The sequence below is a fragment of the Pocillopora damicornis genome, chromosome 10 (genome assembly GCF_964200805.1).
Source record: "Pocillopora damicornis chromosome 10, jaPocDami1.2, whole genome shotgun sequence".
NCBI lineage: Eukaryota > Metazoa > Cnidaria > Anthozoa > Scleractinia > Pocilloporidae > Pocillopora > Pocillopora damicornis.
The window spans coordinates 6146059-6168198 of NC_142679.1; the positions used below are offsets into that span (position 1 = coordinate 6146059).

A 22140-nucleotide genomic window follows, 5' to 3' on the forward strand; every position below is an offset into this window, starting at 1 on the left:
AGACAAGATCTCTGCACCTGTGGGAATTTCTTAAAGAGTTACTGGAAAACAAGGATACATGTCCTCGCTACATTACATGGATCGAGCGCGAGGAGGGCATTTTCAGGCTTGTCAACTCAGGAGCCGTTGCTAAGCTGTGGGGTCAACGGAAGAACCGCAGGAACATGAATTACGAAAAGATGAGCCGTGCTTTGCGATATTATTACGAGAGGAAGATTCTAGAACGTGTCCCTGGACAGCGTTTGATCTACAAATTCGCTCCGGATACGATGAAAGAATGTAACTTCAGCTTTATGAAGAAGGACGGTTAAAAAAAAAAGTTTGAAACGTTTTTGTACAAGTAGTGTAGCTTTATCAGTATGAATTTGTGATTTCTCAAACTTGTTTATTTGTTTGCGAATCTGTGACATCCCATCAGACCCCCGGAAAAATATTTGAGAGAAAGCGTTGAATGTACAGAAATCTCGTCAATGAATGATGTTGGTGAATCCTATCACTTTCCTCGAAGTTTAACTTAAAAATTCCTCAATTTTTCAATTTCAAACACAACCTGTACAAAAATACACAAACACGGTGTAACCGTATTTTAGTCTTGTTTCAATTTGTAGCGTCATGTCGAGGCACTATCGTCTTTTAGGGGGAAGATCCAATCTGTTGGAGGGGATGTTACAGAAACGCGTATAACTTCCCAAAAAATTAATTATGAAGTGAAATTCAGTCGCTTTGTCGGCTTGCACTAGAGGATCTTAGCGACTGAGAGTTCATTTTCCTCTCCAATTTAAAGAATCAAACTAGGAACCTTTTATAAAGAAAACAAACTGATAGGTGAAGGTTAGCGGACATTTTCGTGTTAAAGGGCAAAATACAGCGCACCTCTGATGCGTTGTCTAAAATTTCAACACTTAAAAGTCCACCAGGACTGGAGAATCGACTATTTTTTGTCTCGTTGTGTTTGTAAAAGTTGTGCTTTTGTTGCAAACCTTCGTGTAAATAGAACTATTACAATAACTTACTACGTATTTGCATTTCACTCGGTACTACATTCGAATTCAGCATTTTGGAACAAAGTACAAAACTGTCCCGGAGGCGGTGGATTTCGAAGGGTAAAGATTTGGTTTCCTTTCATTTTTTGTGGCAATTTTTCCAGGTTTTTTCACATTTATTAGTGAATTATAGCGAGAGAAAGTTTGTTATATAGTTAGTTGCCTCGTTTGCTAATGTCAGTGTGCTAGCAGCTTTCATCGTTTTGGCAAAACGATAATAGATTGAGTTCAAAAAGGAACACGATCCATTTACGATTGGTTTGAGTACTTTAGACGAGCTTCATTACAGATGGGTCATTCATGGTCACCATTCATTAAAAGGACAAATGAACTAAGATATAATTTACTATTTTCATTCACGTTTAAAAACCATTTTCTCTTCGTGTTTTGAATCTTTGAAAAAATTTCTGTGTTGTCTTTGACTGCATCACTAGGGAAACCGAATTGAATTTTAGGCAATACCGTAATGTGGCTCGTTTGAAGACGATAAATGAAAGCTGACATCTTCGAGTAATCTCTCCTAACAACCGTTATTTGAGTTGTTGCGTGACGTAAAGTATAGTGTTGCGATAGACTCTTCGAAACAGGCCGAGATGGATTGATGTGTCAGAAGTGTCAGGTAGAAAATGGAGGAGATTCGAATGGTTTAGTGTGTATAAAATGACCATTTAATAATCGCAATATTTTAGTTTGATACAAGTAGATAAGCTTCATGCATGAGTTAAGAACACTGTAGCTTAAATCACTGTACAGTTACCACTGTTTCTTGTGAGTGATGGACAATTAGTTTTCACGATAAATAACAATTTAGCTTGATTAGATATTTTTTGTATGAAAAAGAAAGAAAAAACTGTTTGTAATAAACATTACATTATCAAGATGTTCTGTTGTCCTCATTCTTAAACCTTGGTCTCTAGTGTTACCCAATTTGCATATATATATCTTTTTAGATACTAAATTTATTTTAAAAAAAAAGTGGAATAAAATTTCTTTGAATTATCAATATTAAGAATAAATTTATATAAACACCTGCCTTAAAGAGGAAATAATTCTATTTCCACCATTCCTTTCCCGTAAACTCTTGATAGTTGCAATAATTCTAAAAATGTTTATCTTTGCTTTCACATCATTACTACAGCGCATTGCACCAAAATAACAACTGTTTTGACTGCATAAAAAATATCACGATTAATAGATCAGGTGGGGTAGGTAAAAAGGGATCTATTTCCTAACTTTCATAGCTGCAGTGAGGCAGCACTGGAAACTGACAGTCTGGCCTGCAGACATATCCTGAAAAACCTTGCTCAGCCTCTTTAATTACACCTTCACCAAACCCTTCATTCGTCTTCACTTTTAAATGCTCCTTCCATTTCATTCCCTTGTAGAACAGTTGAGATTATCTTGTGTCATTGCCCTATTAGAATAACTCTTGGCTTATTTTCTGCTAATTCCTTAACCATTTAACTCCCATGAGTGACCAAGACAGAACTTCTCCTTACAATATCAATACAATATCAAGCAGATAAGTGATGAGAATAGAGAAAATAATCAATTTGGGGATAATTAGTTGATTCAATGTTAAATTCTCTGAACTAACATCATAAGAATTGTATGGTTGATGTTAAGGAGAATTACAAATTTGAGCTGGGAGTTAAAGGGTTAAACCTCTTCTGGGTAATATACAGACAATGTAAGGAGAAATTAGCTGTTACTCACCTATGGGAATGATAAAATTAAGCAAAGGTACTGGAAAGGAGATACTCTGATTTATTGAAATCTGGTGAGAGAGCAGGTCTCTATCAGACTTCTTCCCAGTCCTCTATCCAATAATTTTTTACAGAAGAATAACTTCACATAGGAACTGCCCACAACATCACCATTTTCAAAAATATTCAAACAGAAAGCTTTGATCATAGCTAAGCAAAGGAATTGCATTCTGTTTAAAGGTGATTTCTAAATTCCTTGTGTATATTTTAGAATGAATGAGATCAAAAATAATCTGCAGCACTTGCCAAGCAAGTTAAAATAATACACAACATGTACATGCTTCAAATAATTTCTAGTCAATAAGGCTGTACCTAAAGTGCCTTCTATTTATCTAATATATTAAGATTTTTTCTTCTTTCTCTCTCTGTTGATTTGTTTTTATTTTATTATTATTTTTTTTATATTATAAAAAGAGCTCTCAAGTTGATTTGCTGGTGGAGTGAAACACCACAGGCAGCACCCACCTTAGGAGTTAAGGGGGCATACTCTGAAAAAAGGAAGCAACCAAGATTTGCATTCCTTTATTTAGAGCAAGATTTCCACTGTGTTTGAAGCAAATACAAAGGGATCATTAATGTTATAACTACTTAACTAAGGCAGCAGTTTGCTGTTCAAAAATCAACAATTAAAATCAGAAACCTTAATTGCCTGAGAACTAATAGTTCTGGATTAGTTTGAGTAAGTCTCACCCATTGCATGACACTTGAGAGCCCTGCCTACAGTACAGGACCTAGGAAATATCCCAGACTAGTAGTGTTTCTTCTTTTCTTCAAGAGAGTTGGCTGAGCCATTTGTTACAATTTCTCCATTTGCTTCAATTGATTTTTGCTTCTTAAACTTCTTAGCAAAATAAGACTGAACATAGAAATTTGAAAAGAGGATAAGGAAAGAGATCATGTAACCAATCAAGGCATACTGCATCCACAGGGGGTAGTCACACTTGGCGCGAAGTGACACAACACCATGACACAGAAGAATACAGAACTGGATCTAAACACCAGAAAACAAGAACTGAAAATCAGTGAAAATATCAAAATTTAATTAATAAATTATAGTCAGGGCTTTCGATAAAAGCTTAATACTGACAGTTTACCAACACCTGTAAGATGTACCTCTCATTACCATCTGTTTTGGAACTGGTCATTATTCATGTATAGGGAAAAGGAGATAAAAATAAGGGGGGGATTGATTGACAGATTGGCAAGAGGGGGGGTGGCTAAATTTGTTTAGAAATTCTGGGGGTCATTAGTTTGAAGTATATTTAAGGGTGGTCCATTATCCAAGTTGGGTGTTGGGCAAATTAAGCAACTTATGGTTGTATGTGACATGAAGTTTAATAATTACTAGGCATATAAGGGGAGATACTGAAGGAGATGAGAGGGTCATCATAAATATTGAATAAAGACGGAGGGGTCACTTGCTATTTGCATGGCCTGAAAGGAGGGGGGGGGGGGGGGAAAATTATAGAAATTTTGATCTTTCCAACAAATTTTACCCTCCTTCCCTCTACATAAGTAATGACCTATTCGTCAGCAAGCGAGCAAGCATTTGGGTTTTTCCCTTGATGCACAGTTGGCTTTTAGACCAGCAACCCCTTAAACCTTTCACTCCTACATGCCATGACTTATTCTGTTAGTTTGGAGAATTGGGTATTGGATCAATTAGTGATCCCCTTATGGATACTTTTCTTTGTTCTCAGTTATCTGCTTGATATTGTAATGATAAATCCTGTGGAGAAATTCTATGGTGGTCACTCATGGCGGTTAAAGATTTTATAGAAGGAGTTATTGAAATCCCTGTCTACAGCATAATTATGATTCTACATGGATTACAACAAGTTGCAAAGGCCTGAATATCAGGCTTCTATTGCAAGACTAAACAGACAATGCCACAAGATTGCATTCTAAGTTCAACTTTAAATGAAACAAAACAAAATACAAGCTGATATTAACTTTGGAAGGGTGTTACACAGTTCATAAATCACAACATCATGGTTAGTTATAAGAATGGTGGAAAAAAGACTCACCAATTGAAACTGTGTCAAATGCTTTTTCCACCAAAGGTATTTCCGCAGACTTGGAATGGCTGACATCCCATAGTATGTGTACATGAATACATGCACCAGAGAATTAATCATTGCACTAAGAAAGGCTGCATATTGGGGAAAAAACCAGAATAATTACTGTTTTTTTAAGGGCAACTGTGTAATCCCTCTTTATTTTTATAAAAAATAATGCAATATTTTGTTAAACCATTGGGAATATAAAGCTGCCTTGTCTTATCTTTTTTTTTTTAAACAAAGTGTAACTTGACAAGAATAACCCATCTCATATTTTGGCCTGTGTCTGATGCTAAAAAGGGGGATATCCAGTGTTGTTTCCTGATGATATTCCCTAATGGTCAAACCTTTCATTCAAAAGTTGATTCAAGATGGAAAACAATTTTCTTTTACTATAAAACTAGAGAAAACTTGTTTGTTCATTTAGTCACTTTAAAAAGTAACCATACTCCTGAATTTAGAAGTCTCCTGCAGTATGCTATTAGTAAACATTTTGTAACATGTGCTGTATAAACTATTTGAAGGACAATAAACACAACAGCTACTATTAATGGACAATTCGTATGATATTTGTCTAGCTGGGACCAAAACTATTTTCACTTTGGAACAGACGATGTCTGCTAGGAAATAACCCAGCATATCATCAATGATGCCAAATGGCAGCTATTCTTATTGAACTTTTCCCAAAAATATTGTAATATTGTGTACCAAATCAACACAACTGGCATGGCATAATGGTGAGAGCACTCACCTCTCACCACTGTGTCCCAGTTTTGATTTCCCTTGACCAAAGGTCCTTTTCTCAAAAGTACCCCTAACTTAACAAGCTCAAAGCCACACTTTAAAATCAAAATTTAAAGGATGGAGAAGCTGGTTCTGGCACCCTAGCCTGTTCATTTTGTTTCTTTAGCTTATATTTTTTCTTGTATAATTTTCAAAATCTTTGAAATTGCCACCTTCAATGAAAACAGAGCAGCTTTACTGGCCTATTAAGTTACCAGTATGTTTGAGAAACAGGCCTCTGGTGCCACATGTGGGTTGAGTTTGTCATTTGTTCTCATCGTTGCTCAGAGGGTTTTTCTCTGATCCTCCAGTTTTCCTCTCTCTTCAAAGAACCAACATTTCAAATTCTAATTCAACCTGGAAACAGTGGACAAGAAGAGCCACCTTGTGGAATGTCCAGTGATGAATTCCATTCACATTCCCCTCCCATTCCCATCAACACAATAAGATGCAACTTACACTGCCCACCAGCAACCCATTTGATTCCAATCCACCATAGACAAACCATTGTTGTGTGGTGGTACACATGAAGAAAAGATACTTGGTTGTTCTTCTTACGAAGGAGGAAAAACATCTGCCAAAAAAATAAACCACAATTAGCCCTGATCTGAAGAGTGTTGATGCAAAGACTGGCCAACAATATTTGTTTGAACAGTAACAAATTTTTCAAATAAACTTAATAACAACATCTATTTTTTGTCTTTTAAAATCAGTGAAAACTGTCATTTTGAGTCTACACAGAATGCCACTTTCCAGAAAAAACTTAAAATTGAAGCAGAAAATATTGGCATAAAAGAACAAAATTCTAGGGAAATATTGACCCCTTCACAGCCTGCATGATCACGCAGTTTGTATAATGTGTGCCTACATGACATACTTATTATTTCCAAAGTTAGAGAGTTACAGTCAAATCTCTAGCACAAGTGATGTAATATAACATGGCCTCTAAAACTAAAACTCAAAACAAGTTTTAACTCTAGTAGCAGAGGCTTTAGGCAAACAATTATGAATAAAAATCAGCCATAATAATTTAGAATGACATTTTGATGATATGTTCATTATTTTCAAATTCTAAAAGTCCGATCACTGCAAGTTCTTTACATACATGAACTGAGAATGCATGTGAAAGTCTTGTTGCATGTGATTAAAAACTCTACAATGTGAAATGTAAAGAGTGTTAATGAAGTACTCCATAGTTTTGAGTCAAAGTGTTCCGTTTGGGTTTCTTTCCTTGAATGAAGAGCATATAATAAATTGAGCATTCAAATTTCCCACGACATTTCTTAAGAATGGTAAATTTTTTGTCATGCACAATCCTACAAAGAGCCCTTAACCCTTTAATCCCTGAAAGTGACTAGAATCTAATTTCTCCTTTCAATATCACCCCAGAATCAAACATTAAGGTCATGAGAATAAAGAAAATGATAATCACCAGAAGAACCTCTTGATTATTAAACAAATTCTCCTTGCCAGCACATTAGGAAATGTAGAGAGAACAGTATGGGGAAGATGCATATTGATTTTAGGGTTTAAAAGGTTAAAGAGCATCAACTTACTGTGTCAAAAAGCTCCACAATTTTGGAGAAATAGAACCACCAAAGAACTGAGGCAATCTTCAAAGAAAAATGAACAAGTAAGTATTAACCCATAAGAAGTAACAAAGGGGAATTTAGTATCATCAACTGAGTTGATAACATAAATTGGCCACTATTAAGAGCTTCAAAGCTGATATTTCAAGTGTTAGCCCTTCATCAGAGCAAAGTGCTAAAGCGCTGAGCATGCAAGTGCTAGCACTCAAAATGTCAGCTTTGAAACTCTTAATCCTTTAACTCTCAGAAGTGATTAACATGAAACTTCTCCCTATAATATCCATACATAAATCAGCAAACAGGTAATGAGAATATTCAAACTCATCAGGTAGAAGCTGCTATCTTGATCTAGCACCAAGTTCTTATAACTAATTTACAAGGAAATGTGTAGCAGCTACAGGGGAGAATTAACAATCAGATGTTAGGAGTTGAAGGGTTAACAGTGACTAATCTATGCTATCAATTTATGTGATAATACCAAATTCCCTTGTAATACTTTCCCATTGACGCAGCACCACAGTTTCTTCAGAGACTCACCCCCTTCATTCAAGAATTAACATAGTTTAATTGTCTCAAAAGTGGCCCATCCATGCAGCCAGAGTTTATCTCGGTTTCTTTAGCATGAAGTGACTAAGAGTGTTGCCACTCCCCTCTTGGGATGGAATGTTTGTCTATCAAAAGCATTTTGTCAGCTTTCCCTGACAATTAACCTTTTAACTGCCAAGATCTGATTATCAATTCTCCACTCTAGCTGCTATAAATTTCCTTGTAACTAAAAGTTAGTTATGAGGATTTTATGTTAGATCAAGATCTATCTGATAAGTTAGAGTATTCTCATTACCTGTTTGCTAGATAGTGGATGAATATTGTAGGGAGAAGTTACTTGTTTATCACTTCAGAGAGCTTAGGGGTTAACCTGTACCAATTTACAAGGTGGAGAGAGGAGCCAGCTACGTCTCCCAAGAGTCCAACTCATTAACCATAAAGTCACAATTTTTCTGGCAAAAGTTAATTAAAATGTAAAGTTGCTTCTAGGTGGAGTTTGATTTTTTTTCTCATCCTATCTCCTTTGGTTAGTCTTTTCAATCTAGGGTGGAGTCTGCTTTAAATCATCACATTTTATGCAAAAATTGGTAGAGGTGATCAATTGTTTTTTTCCAAAAAGAATCTGGAATAACATACCCTCATCTCCTTTGGCTTATAAGTCATTGAGAGCTCTTGACAGGAATAACTGTAACCAGCATCTGTAGTTGCAACCAAGACCTGCAGAAAAACGAATTGTATGAATTCAATATTAATTGTTACTTTTAATTAAAAAAATTCCAAAATTTCAAAATGAGAATTAAATACTAATTTTGTATACTTGTTCTATACCCTACAATGCTATCACATTGAATTTGTCTTTTTCCTTTTTCCTTTTTTCCTGTAACAACATTACTGCAAGTAGGAATATATTCAAGATAAAATTATATGATTTCTGGGACATTAAAGTATGGTGCAACTAAGATTTAATTTGCCCTGTTACCTCAACAAAGATGTATAAATTCAGAAGTGTTAAAGCAGCATTGTATATTACTAAGCAGCCTGTGAGTTGAAAAGCCTCTCTGGACCTCATAATCTTTGGGAGCAGCCAAACAAGAAGCCAGTAAACTAAAACTGCTATGATGGGTGACCATATGGATGGTACAAAGAGCCATTTCTTAGTTCTTGGATCTGAAAAAATAGGATGAAAACCTGAAATAAGATGACAGAGTTTGCTTTGGGAGTCATCTGGTTACCTTGATAACCTTGCAAGTGATCATAAGGAGCTTTGGCCCTGAAAAGATTTGCAGCATGCATTCTACAATGTTGAGAATTGCATTAACACTTGAAGTCGCTAGGTGTCTAAATGGTTACTTAAACCTGTTGATTATAAGTTAGAGGTTCACTTAACGATTAATACTTCACCTTGGTGCAAATTACAATAAAGAAGTACAATAAATATTGGATTGGAATCCCTTGGTGCAATCTCATTATGTAGGCCTGAGTCTTCGATTGATTGGCTGACCTTTCTAAATTTCTGGGATCCAATCTCGACCCCAAAATGCACTGGTATGTGCTGAAGAAAAGTTAATGTGGAATCAGTCTAAATGTGGTAGAGTATACCTGAGGGAAATTTTTAATCTCTGCCATACCTTCTTGGGTAGCGTATACTTTAAGGTTACTTTTAATCTCTTCTATACCCTCTTGGGTAGTGTATACCTGAGGGTTATTTTTAATCTCCTCCATACCCTCTTGGGTATTGTATACCTGGGGGTTATTTTTAATCTCTTCTATACCCTCTTGGGTAGTGTATATCTGAGGGTTTTTTTTAATCTCCTCCATATGCTCTTAGGTATTGTATACCTGAGGGTTAATTTTAATCCCTTCTTTACCCTCTTGGGTAGTGTATACCTGAGGGTTATTTTTTATCGCTTTTATACCCTCTTGGGTAGAGTATACCTGAGGGTTATTTTAAATCACTTTTATACCCTCTTGAGTAGTGTATACCTGAGGGTTATTTTTAATCGCTTTTATACCCTCTTGGGTAGTGTATACCTGAGGGTTATTTTTAATCGCTTTTATACCCTCTTGAGTAGTGTATACCTGAGGGTTATTTTTAATCGCTTTTATACCCTCTTGGGTAGTGTATACCTGAGGGTAATTTTTAATCTCTTCTATACCCTCTTGGGTAGTGTATACCTGAGGGTTATTTGTATATAATCAAGCCAAAAAAATTAAATAAATATGAACTGGCTTCAGCAGAAAATCTGCAAGAATCATTTCAAAAATAACATTAGGCACTTGAAGAATTACTGTAACTTTATAACTTAACTTACCACTAATAGCATCGACCCTTGCATAAAATTCTTGCAGCTCCGTGACCAAGTGAGAGAGCGTGTTTGCAAGCCTAGGATCGGCAGTAAAATCAGTTCTTGAAAAAAAGCGGTCTCATGAATGAAACAACTGGGTAGAGAATGCAGTGGGTGAAAAGAAAAAAAAAAAAAAAGAAAAAAAAGTCAAAGGTTTGGTTTGTTAATGTAACATCGCACTCTTTATTTACACGCGGACTGTTTAAACAAACAAATGCAAACTCTAATTATTACTGACCTGTAGATGGAATTCATTATGGCTGAAAGAGATCAAATCCGAGCAAGATGAATTTGGTTTTCTTTTTTTTCCTTCGGGGACAGAGTCTGAAAGCAGCGACATAAATGCAAAATGAATCGCGTTGCTTGAACTAGAATAAAGTACGCACCGAAAAAAAAAAAAAAATTGCCCCGCTAGAAATGATTTCATGATATGTAAGTTGTCATACACGTGCCGCTCGAGGGCATCCAAAGTTCATTCAAGCAAGTAAAAAATAGGACCGTTCAACTTCGTTAACTCTGATGTGAACTAGAATCTAAAAGAATGCAAACAAGAGCCCACCAGCTACAAATTCCAAGGTGTTATGCGTTGTGAAATCCCAGAGTCACGACTGCTTGCAGCCAAATTTGGTGCAAAATCTCGGCAGGAATTCGAATTTCCGGGGAGACATTGGAAGCCAGTCCATTCGATCAAGCGGGCCTGGAGGGCTTCTCGTGAATCTGTCGCGCCACTGTACATTAACCAATCAGAGTGAGGTGATTATGCCTATTAAGCCGAGCTCTACCAGCCATTTGTTATTATTAGAAAACCTGCTCTCTCTTGCCTATCACTCACATAATTTTCCGAGAGGTGGTGGAGAGGTAGCCTCCAGAATATATTTTCAACCCGAAGCTGCATAGAGGTAAGCCGAGGTTTCATTAGTAGAAATAGGGGCTGAAGAAGTATTTAGAGGCTTCTGGAATTGGATAGACGTTCCTATTAACTTGGTACCCTTTCGTGTAATTTCATACTTCTCGTCTCGCCTGATTTCCGTTTACATGGCTTTAGAGAACTACGCATCATGCACAGTAAACGGAGCCAACTTTCTGTTCAAAGTATTAAGCGCGCTGCGTTCGGTTGAAAATTTCCTTTAACGAATTTCCATCCATGAGGACGCATGGAATGGTGTTACACAACCATTATTAAGGTCATTCAAGGTTACACTTCTGTTCATCGCTTTTGTGTCCCGGCCTTGTGATTTCGTTATGTAAAATCACTTGAATGCGATCTCCTTAGCCGGTTCAATTTCGCATTTCTGTGGTCACTGTTTTACAAAATTTGACTGGAAGTCTAGCAATCGAGAGTAATAAAGTAAGTGATTTGACTCTTCAATTGAATGTAAACAGTAGAGTGACTGTTAGAACAGATGTACATGTAGAAGAGAACTAACTTTATTCTTAAGTAGAATCAGTCTCTTCTAGCAGATCCTTACAAATTTGTGTATTACATGAGCCTTTTTAACGGTTGACGCTCAAAAACATGGATTTTCTAGAGAGACAAATTAAGAATGTTACCAATGATGAAAATACAGATCACATGTACCGGTTGTGATTGTGTTCCCACGTGTCTATCTCAAGGCTAAGGTCTACACCTTAAATTTCCTGTGATCGTAAACATAGAAGAAAAGAGAAGACTGTTTGAAACGAGTAGCATTATTCAAATCTGTGCGATACTAAATAATGTTAAATGTATGTTGCGATGATTTGTCACCAGAATTATTGGGACACCGAAGGATAATTTTGATTCATGTGTCACAACAGGTTTTAAAAAACAGGAAAAGCATATATCGGTATGCTAAAAACTGAGCTAATTTTGGAAAAAATTTTGTAAAGGGGGTCTTGAAGCTCTACACATGACACTAGTATGACACATCATAGGTAATATTCATTTGCTTACATTAATCATGTAATCATACAGAACGTTTTGTCTCGGTTTGCACAAGAGTTGTCTCAGTTTGCACAAGAGTTGTCTGTGTTTGTGGATATTAAAAACATGTGAAAATCCAATTTCATTTTCCACTCACCAGATCAATGGACAACACATCCAAGTAATTAGAATATTTTGAAGTATTATTTAACATAACATCTGTACATGGGTGTACATACATATGTATTTAAATTTATGAAAGATGTTTGTTTTAAAGGTTTTATGAAAAAAGAATGATATCTAAATGCTTGAATGCAACACCAGTCCTTGATTTCATGATCATAATTTTCAAGTGGTGACAAGTGTTATTGAGAAAGGTTATATGCTAAGGAGATTATATTCTCAAAGCCCAAAATCTACTAGAGATGAAAAACATTTCAAGCAGAGTACTTTGTAAAGGTTTAAAAATATGTGGACCTTAGCATTGCTGTTTTTTTTTTGAGGTTAATTACACTCAGATCAAGGTACACAAATGTTGTAGAAATTGGCAAATAACCATGCAGTGGTACTAAGACAGGAAAAGCACTTAGTAGGTGGGTCCTGCATTATGGTGTGGTGGTACAGTCCAGGGGTCAGGCAAAATATTCAAAATATTCTCAGAGTTAGGTCCAAAATACATCATTTGGACTTTTATCCTATGAAGTGAGTTCCAGTTCTTGCATGTGCAACTGAATACCATACTTAAGCAGGTTTCTTGGTTAAAATGTTTTTTTTGCCTTGTTCTTGTAAAAGGCTAGGCAGTGTGATTAGATGAGTTAGTGGAAACTGGCAAGGCTTTAACCCTTTCACTCCCAAGATTTCATTAATAATTCTCCTGACTGTCTGCCATACAATTTATGTGATGTTAGTGTGGAGAATTTGGAACTGGATCAACCAATAATCCCCAAATTGATATTTTTTTCTATTCTCATAACTTGTCTGCTATATATTGTTTATTGTAAAGACTAACAAAATTGCACGAGCCCGTAGGGCAAGTGCAATTTGTGGTCTTTGAAAAAATTAACAAGTGTTTGTTTATTCCAAATTGCACGAGAAAAATCATGCGATTACGTGTTAATAATATACATGGAAAAATACATGATGGCTTATCATAATTAAATTTAAGCAAAGCGCACATCAAGTGCAAAAATAATTTATTCAAACCATGTGTTCGGTCAAAATAACCGCGTACAATCAAAACAATAATAAATTATGCAATGATATCATCACAAAAAAATATCTCCTGCAAAAAAATTCAAAGTCCAGCTAAACAGTTCAAGGAATTGTTCAGTCTGTATCCTAATCACTTTCGATAAAATGGAATCGTCGTTTCCAGGGTGTAACCATGTTTGTTTTTAATTTCGGTGTTGGATCGCTCGAGCAAAGTGTTAAGCTGGGTTGGCTCATCATTTTTGATTTCCTCAGCAATTCCCTTCTCTAAACACCACTTTTTCCAAACCGACAACCAAAAAGCAGTGCTTTTTACAGTGTTTTCGTTGTTTAAGCTGTTTTTCAGCTGTGGTGGCTAAAGAAAGCCTACTTAAAATGCTGGCCATTGTTTCGCTCGCAAATTTTCAAATTTTCAAATTTTGTTGCGACATCCAAGGCTCGCATTTGATTGGCTATCTGTGAGTTTCTTTGATTATTGACCAATCAGAATGTCTGATTTGTTTCTTTCTTTGCACTGAATTAACCCTCCTCCGCACTGAATTAACTCTCTTATGCACTGAATTACCTGAAAACTGCATTTATCTTAACCAATCAGAACTGAGTAATTTTTCCATGTATATTATTAATAGGGAAAGAGAATAAATGACAGCTGTAAGAGAAATTGAAGTGTGAACAAGCAAAACATGTTGGTCTGCAGGGTAGCAGCATTGCAGTCAAAATGTTACAATTTTAAATTCACAGCTTGATTCTACAGTTGATAGTGACTTAAAATAATGATGAAACAACTGAAGAAAAAAATCCATTGTGGTATGTCTTCCCTTTGAAGAGAAAAAATAGCACCTGATAAATTTTAGCCTGCCTTTGTTTTAAGGGGGTGAGTGATGGTCAAAAGGAGAGAGAGGGAACTGTCAAAATTACTCCTTTTCTTTTCCAGCTACTTCCTCCACTGTCAACTTAACCCTTTAACTCCTAAGATTAGATTGTTATTTCTCCCCCCTAGCTGCTACACACTTCCTTGTAAACAAGTTACAAGAATTTAATGTTAGATCAAGCTCACAGCTTATACCTAACAAGTTTGAGTATTCTTATTACCTGTTTGCTGAACAGTGTATGAATGTTGTAGGGAGAAGTTATATTTTACTCACTTGTGGGAGTTAAAGGGTGAAACACAGTTAACTGGATAAATGAGTACAACAGGGCGTGAAATTGCGCCTAATACAGGCGCCAATGCGACTAAATTTTTCACTTTGGCGACCAAATCCTGAAAGTTAGTCGCCAAATTGGCGACTACAACGTTTCATCATAACCTTACCAAGAGATATAGTGAATTAAATAAATTTGCAAAGATAAATCCGCGGCGAACTTCCTCGTTAAGTTTGTTTCCAAAACGTAGCACATGCATCTCGATCCATAACTAGACGCCATCTTGGATTTAGATGAGCCTGAAGGTTGTATATCATACATCCTAGTGTCCACTTTGTAGCACGTTAAAGATCTTTTCCCTAACTTAATTTTAGAGGGTCTATCTAGAACGCTGACAACGTAAAGAAAGATTTTTTTTGTCTTTGAAAATGGCGACCAACTTTTTTTTGAATTGGCTACCACTTTGAAGAATTTAGGAGCCAAGTGGCTATCAGAAAAAAAAAAGTTAATTTCACGCCCAGTGCAAGCTTAAAAAATATAAACTTGCCCTTATAAGACACCTGCATCACAGGCTATATAGATTCTATTATTTATTTCATCTTTGTTTGTTTTTTTTTTGTCTTTTTCAACAAAATACTTATGCCTAATCTGAAAGGCTTGAAAAATCTCTATCTCGAGAAGGCAACCCTTTATTAGCCCTTTTTTTAACCCTTTACACCCAAACATCAGTATGCATATTCTCCATACTGTTCTCGATACATTTATCTAGGTGCTGATTAGGAGAATTGTTTAAACAATCAAGAGCCCCTTTAATTGTTGATTGTGACTTTCATGAGTGATTTGAGGGTGATATTGTAAGGAGAAATTAGATGCTAGTCACTCTAAGGAGGAAAAGGGTTAACAGAATTCTGATCCTTTGACTGGAAATCACCATGACCATGTAGGTAGGAAGGAAACTAAGAGGATTGATTGAGGTAACCTGTTCCTGCAGGGTGAATCTTGGGGTGTTTTCCTTGCTAAGGAATCACTTTCAGGCCAACATTGTCCTGAGTTGGCTGCTAATCCATTGAGTTACCCCACCTTGTAATGTGAGCACAGTCTTAAGTGTCTTGCTAAGGATATAACACAAACACAATGCATGGCTTGAAGCTGGAATAGTTACTCATTTTAATTCGTTTGACGTGCTTGTTGTTAGGGTTTTTGCCTTCTCAAGGTAATTGTAAGTTTGCCCTGTTTGCTAAAAAGAGACATAGAATTACTCAGCCAGCTTTTGGAAATCATTCTTTTAAAAAAGATCATTATTTCAGAAGTGTTGGGTTCAAATCTCAATCACCCTTCATTGAGTTGCAATTTCTGATCGTTCTTAAATCAAGCCTGTCTTCGGTCATTTCACAATAAATCATTCTTTAATTTGATAAATCCGGGTTATTCGCGCCATATAAATTTTGAAACCTATGTTTCTTTTTTCTTTTGAAACACGAGAGCCTGCTTACAAGCTAGACAGACGGCAGTTAGAGATTTATTAGAGGCTGCGTTACACTGATAGAACTTGAATTCTTAGGTCACTTTCTCCGCTATTTTATTATTTTTTTGAATGAGGAAAAAATCGCTTTGGATAGACGGTAGAAGAATTGATACTATTCCATTTACCACTTTTGCAAAACGATCCTTGATGATATCGATGAAATACAGAGAGGATTAAACTGTATAATTCGGACGCGTTTAATTGCGTCTGATGTTTCCAACGCTGCGGCGTTTGTTGCTATAAGGCCCCGACAAATTATTCAACTGAAACCAAAAACACCTGCACCAGCTTTCTCTCTTATTGGCCCATAGGTGTAAACAAACTTGGTTTGAATCGTTGAAGCTTGGCATGCGTTTTTGCTCCCTGTGTGACAACCAGCGAAATACACAAGTACTGTTTGCTTACAAATTATCTGCGAGAAAAGCGGGTATCTGGTTTTTTTTTATTAGTAGTAGTAGTAGTACTGCACTAGAAACCGAATTGTAAGACGCTGTGCTCAAGCGGAGAAATTTCTCCGACAACACCGCGCCTTGTTGAAGATTTAATTTGCTTCAGCGCTCAGTTCACGCGTGGATACAAGGTAAACAGTGTCGTTACTTTGGTGGATCATGAATGTATGTTTACCATGTAATCCCGCAAGAAATTTTAATTGGGTTTTGGTAAGATTTTGTAAAATGTCGCGTAAATTGTGTAACTACGAAAAACTTTACCTTTCCAAGTTTAGTGTCGCGATTGTGTGACTTGCAACTTTTTCTTTTTGTTTTAATTGCCCGTACTTTCGCTTTCTGTTTCTAAAAAAGTCTTATAAAATTTGGGTGTGGTAAATTTTAATGAGAAAGAAAATACTGTAAACATCAGAAGTAACAGAATTTTCTCCGATTAAATTTTAGCAAGAATCTATCCACGATTTATGTATAACAGGCAGATCATAAAGTGATTCGTTTTGTTTGGAACAATATATGCACGACTTGTTTGGACATTAAATTTGTCATAATTTAATTGGAAATAAGTTTTATAACAAATTCATTTTCCGCTGCCTAAAATAGTTCTTTCATATTTACTCTTAACCTAAATGCCAAATATTTGCTTCTAAACGCGCAGTTGAAAATTTGGACCCTTCTTGGAATGCGTTCTCTGATATTGCACAATTTCCTTTTTCCCCTAACTTATTTTGCTGTAATGTGATATTTAAGGAATAGTTTGTGGAATACGAACCCTCGTACAATTTACGAAAGCAATTAACTTTAAAGGGTATTTTTGCAATCCACAAGTTGAATTCTTCAGAAACTGCGAGGTTTTTCCTCCAGGTACAAAGAAATCGTTACTTAACTGAATGTTGATTGGGGCTTATCGCAAAATTACGTGACAACTATTCATGTCACCTTCGGCGCTCGTGTCACGCAATCGTTACAATTGTTTTCTCCTCACTGCGCGCGTGTGTTTTCTTTTTATGTAACTGAGTAGAAACGAGGCGCTTGTTTGTTGTAATGTATCACAGGGCGTGAAATTAACTTTTTTTTCTGATAGCCACTTGGCTCCTAAATTCTTCAAAGTGGTAGCCAATTCAAAAAAAGTTGGTCGCCATTTTCAAAGACAAACAAAATCTTTCTTTACGCTGTCAGCGTTCTAGATAGGCCCTCCAAAATTAAGTTAGGGAAAAGATCTTTAACATGCTACAAAGTGGACACTAGGATGGATGATATATAACGTTCAGGCTTATCTAAATCCAAGATGGCGTCTAGTTAGCGATCGAGATGCATTTGCTACGTTTTGGAAACAAACTTAACGAGGAAGTTTGCCGCGGATTTATCTTTGCAATTTTTTTAAATTCTCTATATCTCTTGGTAAGGTTATAATGAAACGTTGTAGTCGCCAATTTGGCGACTAACTTTCAGGATTTGGTCGCCAAAGTGAAAAATTTGGTCGCATTGGCGCCTGTATTAGGCGCAATTTCACGCCCTGAATTATCAGTCTATTCAATTTACACGGTTTTCTGACAATAATGCAAACAAATTTGTTATTCAGTTACTTGATTGTGATCATGATCTTCACAGGTAAATAAAGAAGGCTGATAGGAACGATGACGACCACCACTCAACGTCTTGTAGATTACTACCACTGGGCCATTGGTAACGGTGGTAAGTATTATTGTCTCCTTGGCTTCCTGCTTAGTTCCCTGCACCCTCCATCTACCAACGGCACCACCCAGCTTCTCGCTACCTACCTTCCTACTTCACTATCGTCCCACTAACCTATATTGATATCAACGGTTTTCATTTCAGACCCAAAAACTGAGGAATGGCCACTTGTAGCCACACCTTGGCCAACCATCGCTCTAGTGGCGATGTACCTGTTCATCGTGAAGGTCGGACCCAAAGTGATGGAGAATAGGAAGGCCTACGAACTACGAGAAATTCTCGTAGTTTACAACTTCGCACTTGTGCTTCTGTCCGGATGGATGATGTATGAAGTGAGTTATTGATCTTGCTAGGTGGTGTATTTCATGGTATGGTACACTATGTCGATTTAAGTCACCATTTTAGGAAGTGTCTCTCAAAAGACGTATTGTACCTGACACCTCTTGCTTGTTTTAATCTGCAGTTCATCGCCGCTGTTATGGATATACCCAATTTCAATCTTCTCTGTGATGCTGTGCCTTACGTACGTGACGATGCAAGACAAAACCGGGTAGGTGATTTAGTAATCTAAAATTGCTTAGAATTCTTGAAAATTCAACAGGTAAAAGGTTTGCTTTGGCTATTTGAAATTTTCGTTTACCTGTCGTGCATCAATTAAGGGAGAACACTGTGTTTGGAACAACATGTTACCAGGACGCAAGATCAAATGCAGTAATTAGTCCTGGTAAATTATAGGTAGCACCTTAACGAGCCACCAAGTGGACGGGAGAAGATGGTGAGGTTTAAAAGGATGAAGAAGAGCAAAAGATTCATCCGTGCATAGCGAGTTCCCAGAAAAAATCGTGTAATTGAAGTGGTACGAAGCGGAAGAGTCGGACAGAACTTGTCTCTAACCATTTTATTCTCTCTTTCTTCTTCCCAGCTGGCTCGAGTTTGCTACGTATATTGGATGTCAAAGTTTGTGGAGTATTTTGACACTGTAAGTGTGCAGTGGGAAGTTATGATCCTGTGTCTTGAATTGATCTAAAGGGAAGGACCTTAAGCAAACAATCACAAAGACGGCGACGAGGACGTTGCAAAACAAAAGATCTAATAGGCTAAATAGTAGCTCAGTACGTGCGTTTTAAAACTTTGTTCATCATTAAGTGGAATCACCAAAATTTGTGTGGTCTGAGAACAGAAAATCCTGTCGGCAAGTTATTTAAATTACCAGTTTGACTCAACGCTACTCACCAACATTATGCTAAAGTTGAGGTGTGTTGCCATAAGAGACGGTAAAAACATGCAGCGATTCGCGAAGTTCTGACGCAAAATATAGATTTCTTTTTCAATCTACGTCTTCCTCGGTGTTCCCTTCATGACTGCTTGACGTGATAACGACGGCCAATTTTTATTTGCAGTTTTTCTTTATTCTCCGCAAGAAGAACAACCAAGTGTCATTCCTGCATGTGTATCACCACGCCAGCATGTGTGTGCTCTGGTGGATGGTGTGTAAATGGGTACCCGGTAAGTATATGGGGAGGAGAGGGAGGGGGCAGTTCTTGAGTGTATATTGGTAGGACTTTTTACCTTTTTGTGTTTGAGTGTGGGATGCCCTCGTTTGTGGAAATACAAATGACTTCAATTGTTTTCATCGTTAAGTTCGAGAGAAAAATGCATGCAGAGTGGGCAAAGTAGAGCTGTACAATCTTCGAAGGAACTTAATTGTATTGAAGAAGTTGATTAAAAGGCTGCCTCAACAATTTCAATGAAAGGAAAATTGACTTTGAATGCCCTTCGAGAGCAACACAACGACAACAAGAACAACATTGATAACAAGACATGGGAATTTTTTTTGGAAAATTATTCATGGTAGCCTTTAAACTTTGAGTTTCTTTGAAAGTTTGTTCAAACTGACTTTTTCTATTTTTCCCTTTTTTTTCCAGGTGGTGTCTGTAAGTATACTTTCTTTCTTTGAATCCTGAATCGTTTTACCCAAAACTGTCTGTGTTTATAACAAGTTCACCAACGTGATGTTTCTCTTCTTCTTAGCTTACTTCGGTGCCACATGCAATAGCTTTGTTCACGTGATCATGTATGCTTATTATGGTCTGTCTGCGATCGGTCCTCAAATGCGGCCTTACCTTTGGTGGAAGCGTTACATTACCAAGCTTCAACTGGTAAGTAAATTTGTTTCGACTTAGAACTCTTTGTTATAAGTAGGCTTAGTCCACTGTCACTCTGAATGCATGGGGTAAATTTCGATTGGTGGAGTATTATCACGAGGGAATTAAATGATAAGCCAATCAAGACTCTGCAAACAAAGGAAAAGTACGCAAAGCCGGTTGTGTGAGCTTGGGCCTTAAATTGTGCGCATGACACTGCATGGTGCGTTCATAGAAGGCCTGTGATTTGACATGTTAAAATCAAATTGATGACGTCAATCCCCGGAGGACTGTACGACGTCTCTTATTGGTCATCATTCGGGCGTGCGAAGCAACAACCAATCGTGTGCGATATTGAACACATAGAACAAATTCTCTCTTTACTTTTTTCATGGACTGGTATCCGATGGATAACTTTGTCAGAAATGGTCAAAAACCAATTTAGCAATTGTCTTGAGAATTTATTCTCTCCATTTAACTACCAAATAGTGGGATTACTTTAATTGTTTAATCTCTGTATCTTACAACATCCCCTTTCATGCAAGAACCAAAAGGCGGGTTTACCTACCGTGGTGTAGCCGGTCTCCTTGAAGTGTTTTGAGCAGCTGTTCTTGGCTAGGAATCTCGTTAACCCTTTAACTCCCAGAAGCGATTAACGTGTAACCTCTCTCTTAAACGTCCACATAATTTTCAGCAAATGCTCAATACTTATGTCAAGTTTTTATCTTGTTCTAACACCAAATTATTGTGACTAATTTGCAAGGAAATTTGTAGCAGCTAAAGGGGAGAGAATTAACAATCAGATCTGGGAAGTTAACAGGTTAAGCTATAACTGTTTACTGATTGCTTTAATATGACCAGTGGAATAACCGTCGACGGTCTTGTTAACACTTGTGCGATACGCAGGAGTAGGAGCCAACCTCAAAAGCGGAGTTGATTTTCTTCCCTGGCGCGTCTGATCAGTGAAATTAATCCTCAGGGGAGAGAGGCCTAACTTAGCCACGCGGTTTAAGTTCATTATTTTTTGTCAATTATTTTCCAACTTCATATGCAAAAACTTCAGTCTACAATATATCAACAACAGCAGAGGATGATCTTCAAAAGGCCCTGGCATGCACAGCTACATGGGATCAGAACTTGCTAGCGATTATCCCTAATTAATTAAGGATAAAAGTACAAAACATGGTTAACCTTTATTCTGCGCTACCTGCGTGAGTATCGAATATTACGTCGCTTTGCCTGAAGTTAGGCACAAAAAATTCTTGAACTCCTCAAAAAAACTTCTGCTTATCTCACAAGTGTGAAGAAGCCGTAAAAATTGTTAAGAAAGACTCGTGGGGTTTTCACTTAGAATAAGTTAACTGGAATTAGTGATTAATGTAAAGTTTAATAAAACTCTAACATTATCGGTCCCTTGACTGGTCTCTTATTAACTCATTCACGTTTTAAATTAACTTTAACTTTATACCAGGGTATTGCGGCTTTTTGATTAAAAAAAAAAACTTTTAATACAAGTGATAACATCATAAATACCTCGGTGAAATATGATACTCTCGACAAAGGTAATCCATTAATCATATAATTTGATGTAACTTTCTGAGTCGTCTTTGGGATGGTGTTGGAATTTCTCGACAAGTACAGGTATGCTAAACGGAACTTGTTTTTATCGACGAGCAGCACTCTTTTCATGTTAAGTTTTCAGGTTTATGAGGATAGTGAGCGAGACGCTAACGTCATTATCTGTGAATACGATGTATGTTTAGTTTCTCAGTCTAGAACTCTTAGAGAAGGAAGTCTTATTGTGCATACTTTGGATCAGAATCGTGGGATTTCCTTTTTTTTTTTTTAATCATTTCTAAACAAGTGCGCGATTTTTCAGCGGGTAGTTTTGATCTTGGTAAAAATGTGTTGCCGAACTCAAGGAATTCGCCTCGACAAACCTGTGA

General features: G+C 36.8%; 3 protein-coding genes across 22 annotated transcripts in view; 2 read left to right on the plus strand and 1 right to left on the minus strand.

Annotated features, from left to right (window-relative positions):
* LOC113684912 (uncharacterized) overlaps nucleotides 1-1921 on the plus strand; it is a 39960-nt gene extending 38039 nt beyond the window's left edge. For all 20 annotated transcript variants that reach the window (XM_089183805.1, XM_089183801.1, XM_089183803.1 and 17 more), the window contains one exon: nucleotides 1-1921. In XM_089183805.1, the coding sequence (XP_089039931.1) occupies nucleotides 1-311 (311 nt within the window). In that variant the 3' untranslated portion in view covers nucleotides 312-1921.
* LOC113684907 (very long chain fatty acid elongase 4) lies at nucleotides 1689-10828 on the minus strand. The gene is made up of 9 exons (XM_027202324.2): nucleotides 10692-10828; nucleotides 10371-10456; nucleotides 10100-10170; nucleotides 8767-8954; nucleotides 8424-8504; nucleotides 7209-7265; nucleotides 6112-6226; nucleotides 4837-4961; nucleotides 1689-3800 (listed from the first exon to the last, which is right to left on the minus strand). The coding sequence occupies exons 2-9, from the start codon at nucleotides 10385-10387 to the stop codon at nucleotides 3558-3560; spliced, it is 897 nt and encodes a 298-aa protein (XP_027058125.2). The 5' UTR covers nucleotides 10388-10456; nucleotides 10692-10828; the 3' UTR covers nucleotides 1689-3557.
* LOC113684908 (very long chain fatty acid elongase 4) overlaps nucleotides 10601-22140 on the plus strand; it is a 20770-nt gene continuing 9230 nt past the window's right edge. The window contains exons 1-8 of the mRNA XM_027202326.2: nucleotides 10601-11031; nucleotides 17967-18050; nucleotides 18195-18382; nucleotides 18514-18600; nucleotides 18973-19029; nucleotides 19451-19556; nucleotides 19976-19984; nucleotides 20082-20209. Of these exons, the coding sequence (XP_027058127.2) occupies nucleotides 17993-18050; nucleotides 18195-18382; nucleotides 18514-18600; nucleotides 18973-19029; nucleotides 19451-19556; nucleotides 19976-19984; nucleotides 20082-20209 (633 nt within the window). The 5' untranslated portion in view covers nucleotides 10601-11031; nucleotides 17967-17992. The remainder of the gene's footprint in view (nucleotides 11032-17966; nucleotides 18051-18194; nucleotides 18383-18513; nucleotides 18601-18972; nucleotides 19030-19450; nucleotides 19557-19975; nucleotides 19985-20081; nucleotides 20210-22140) is intronic.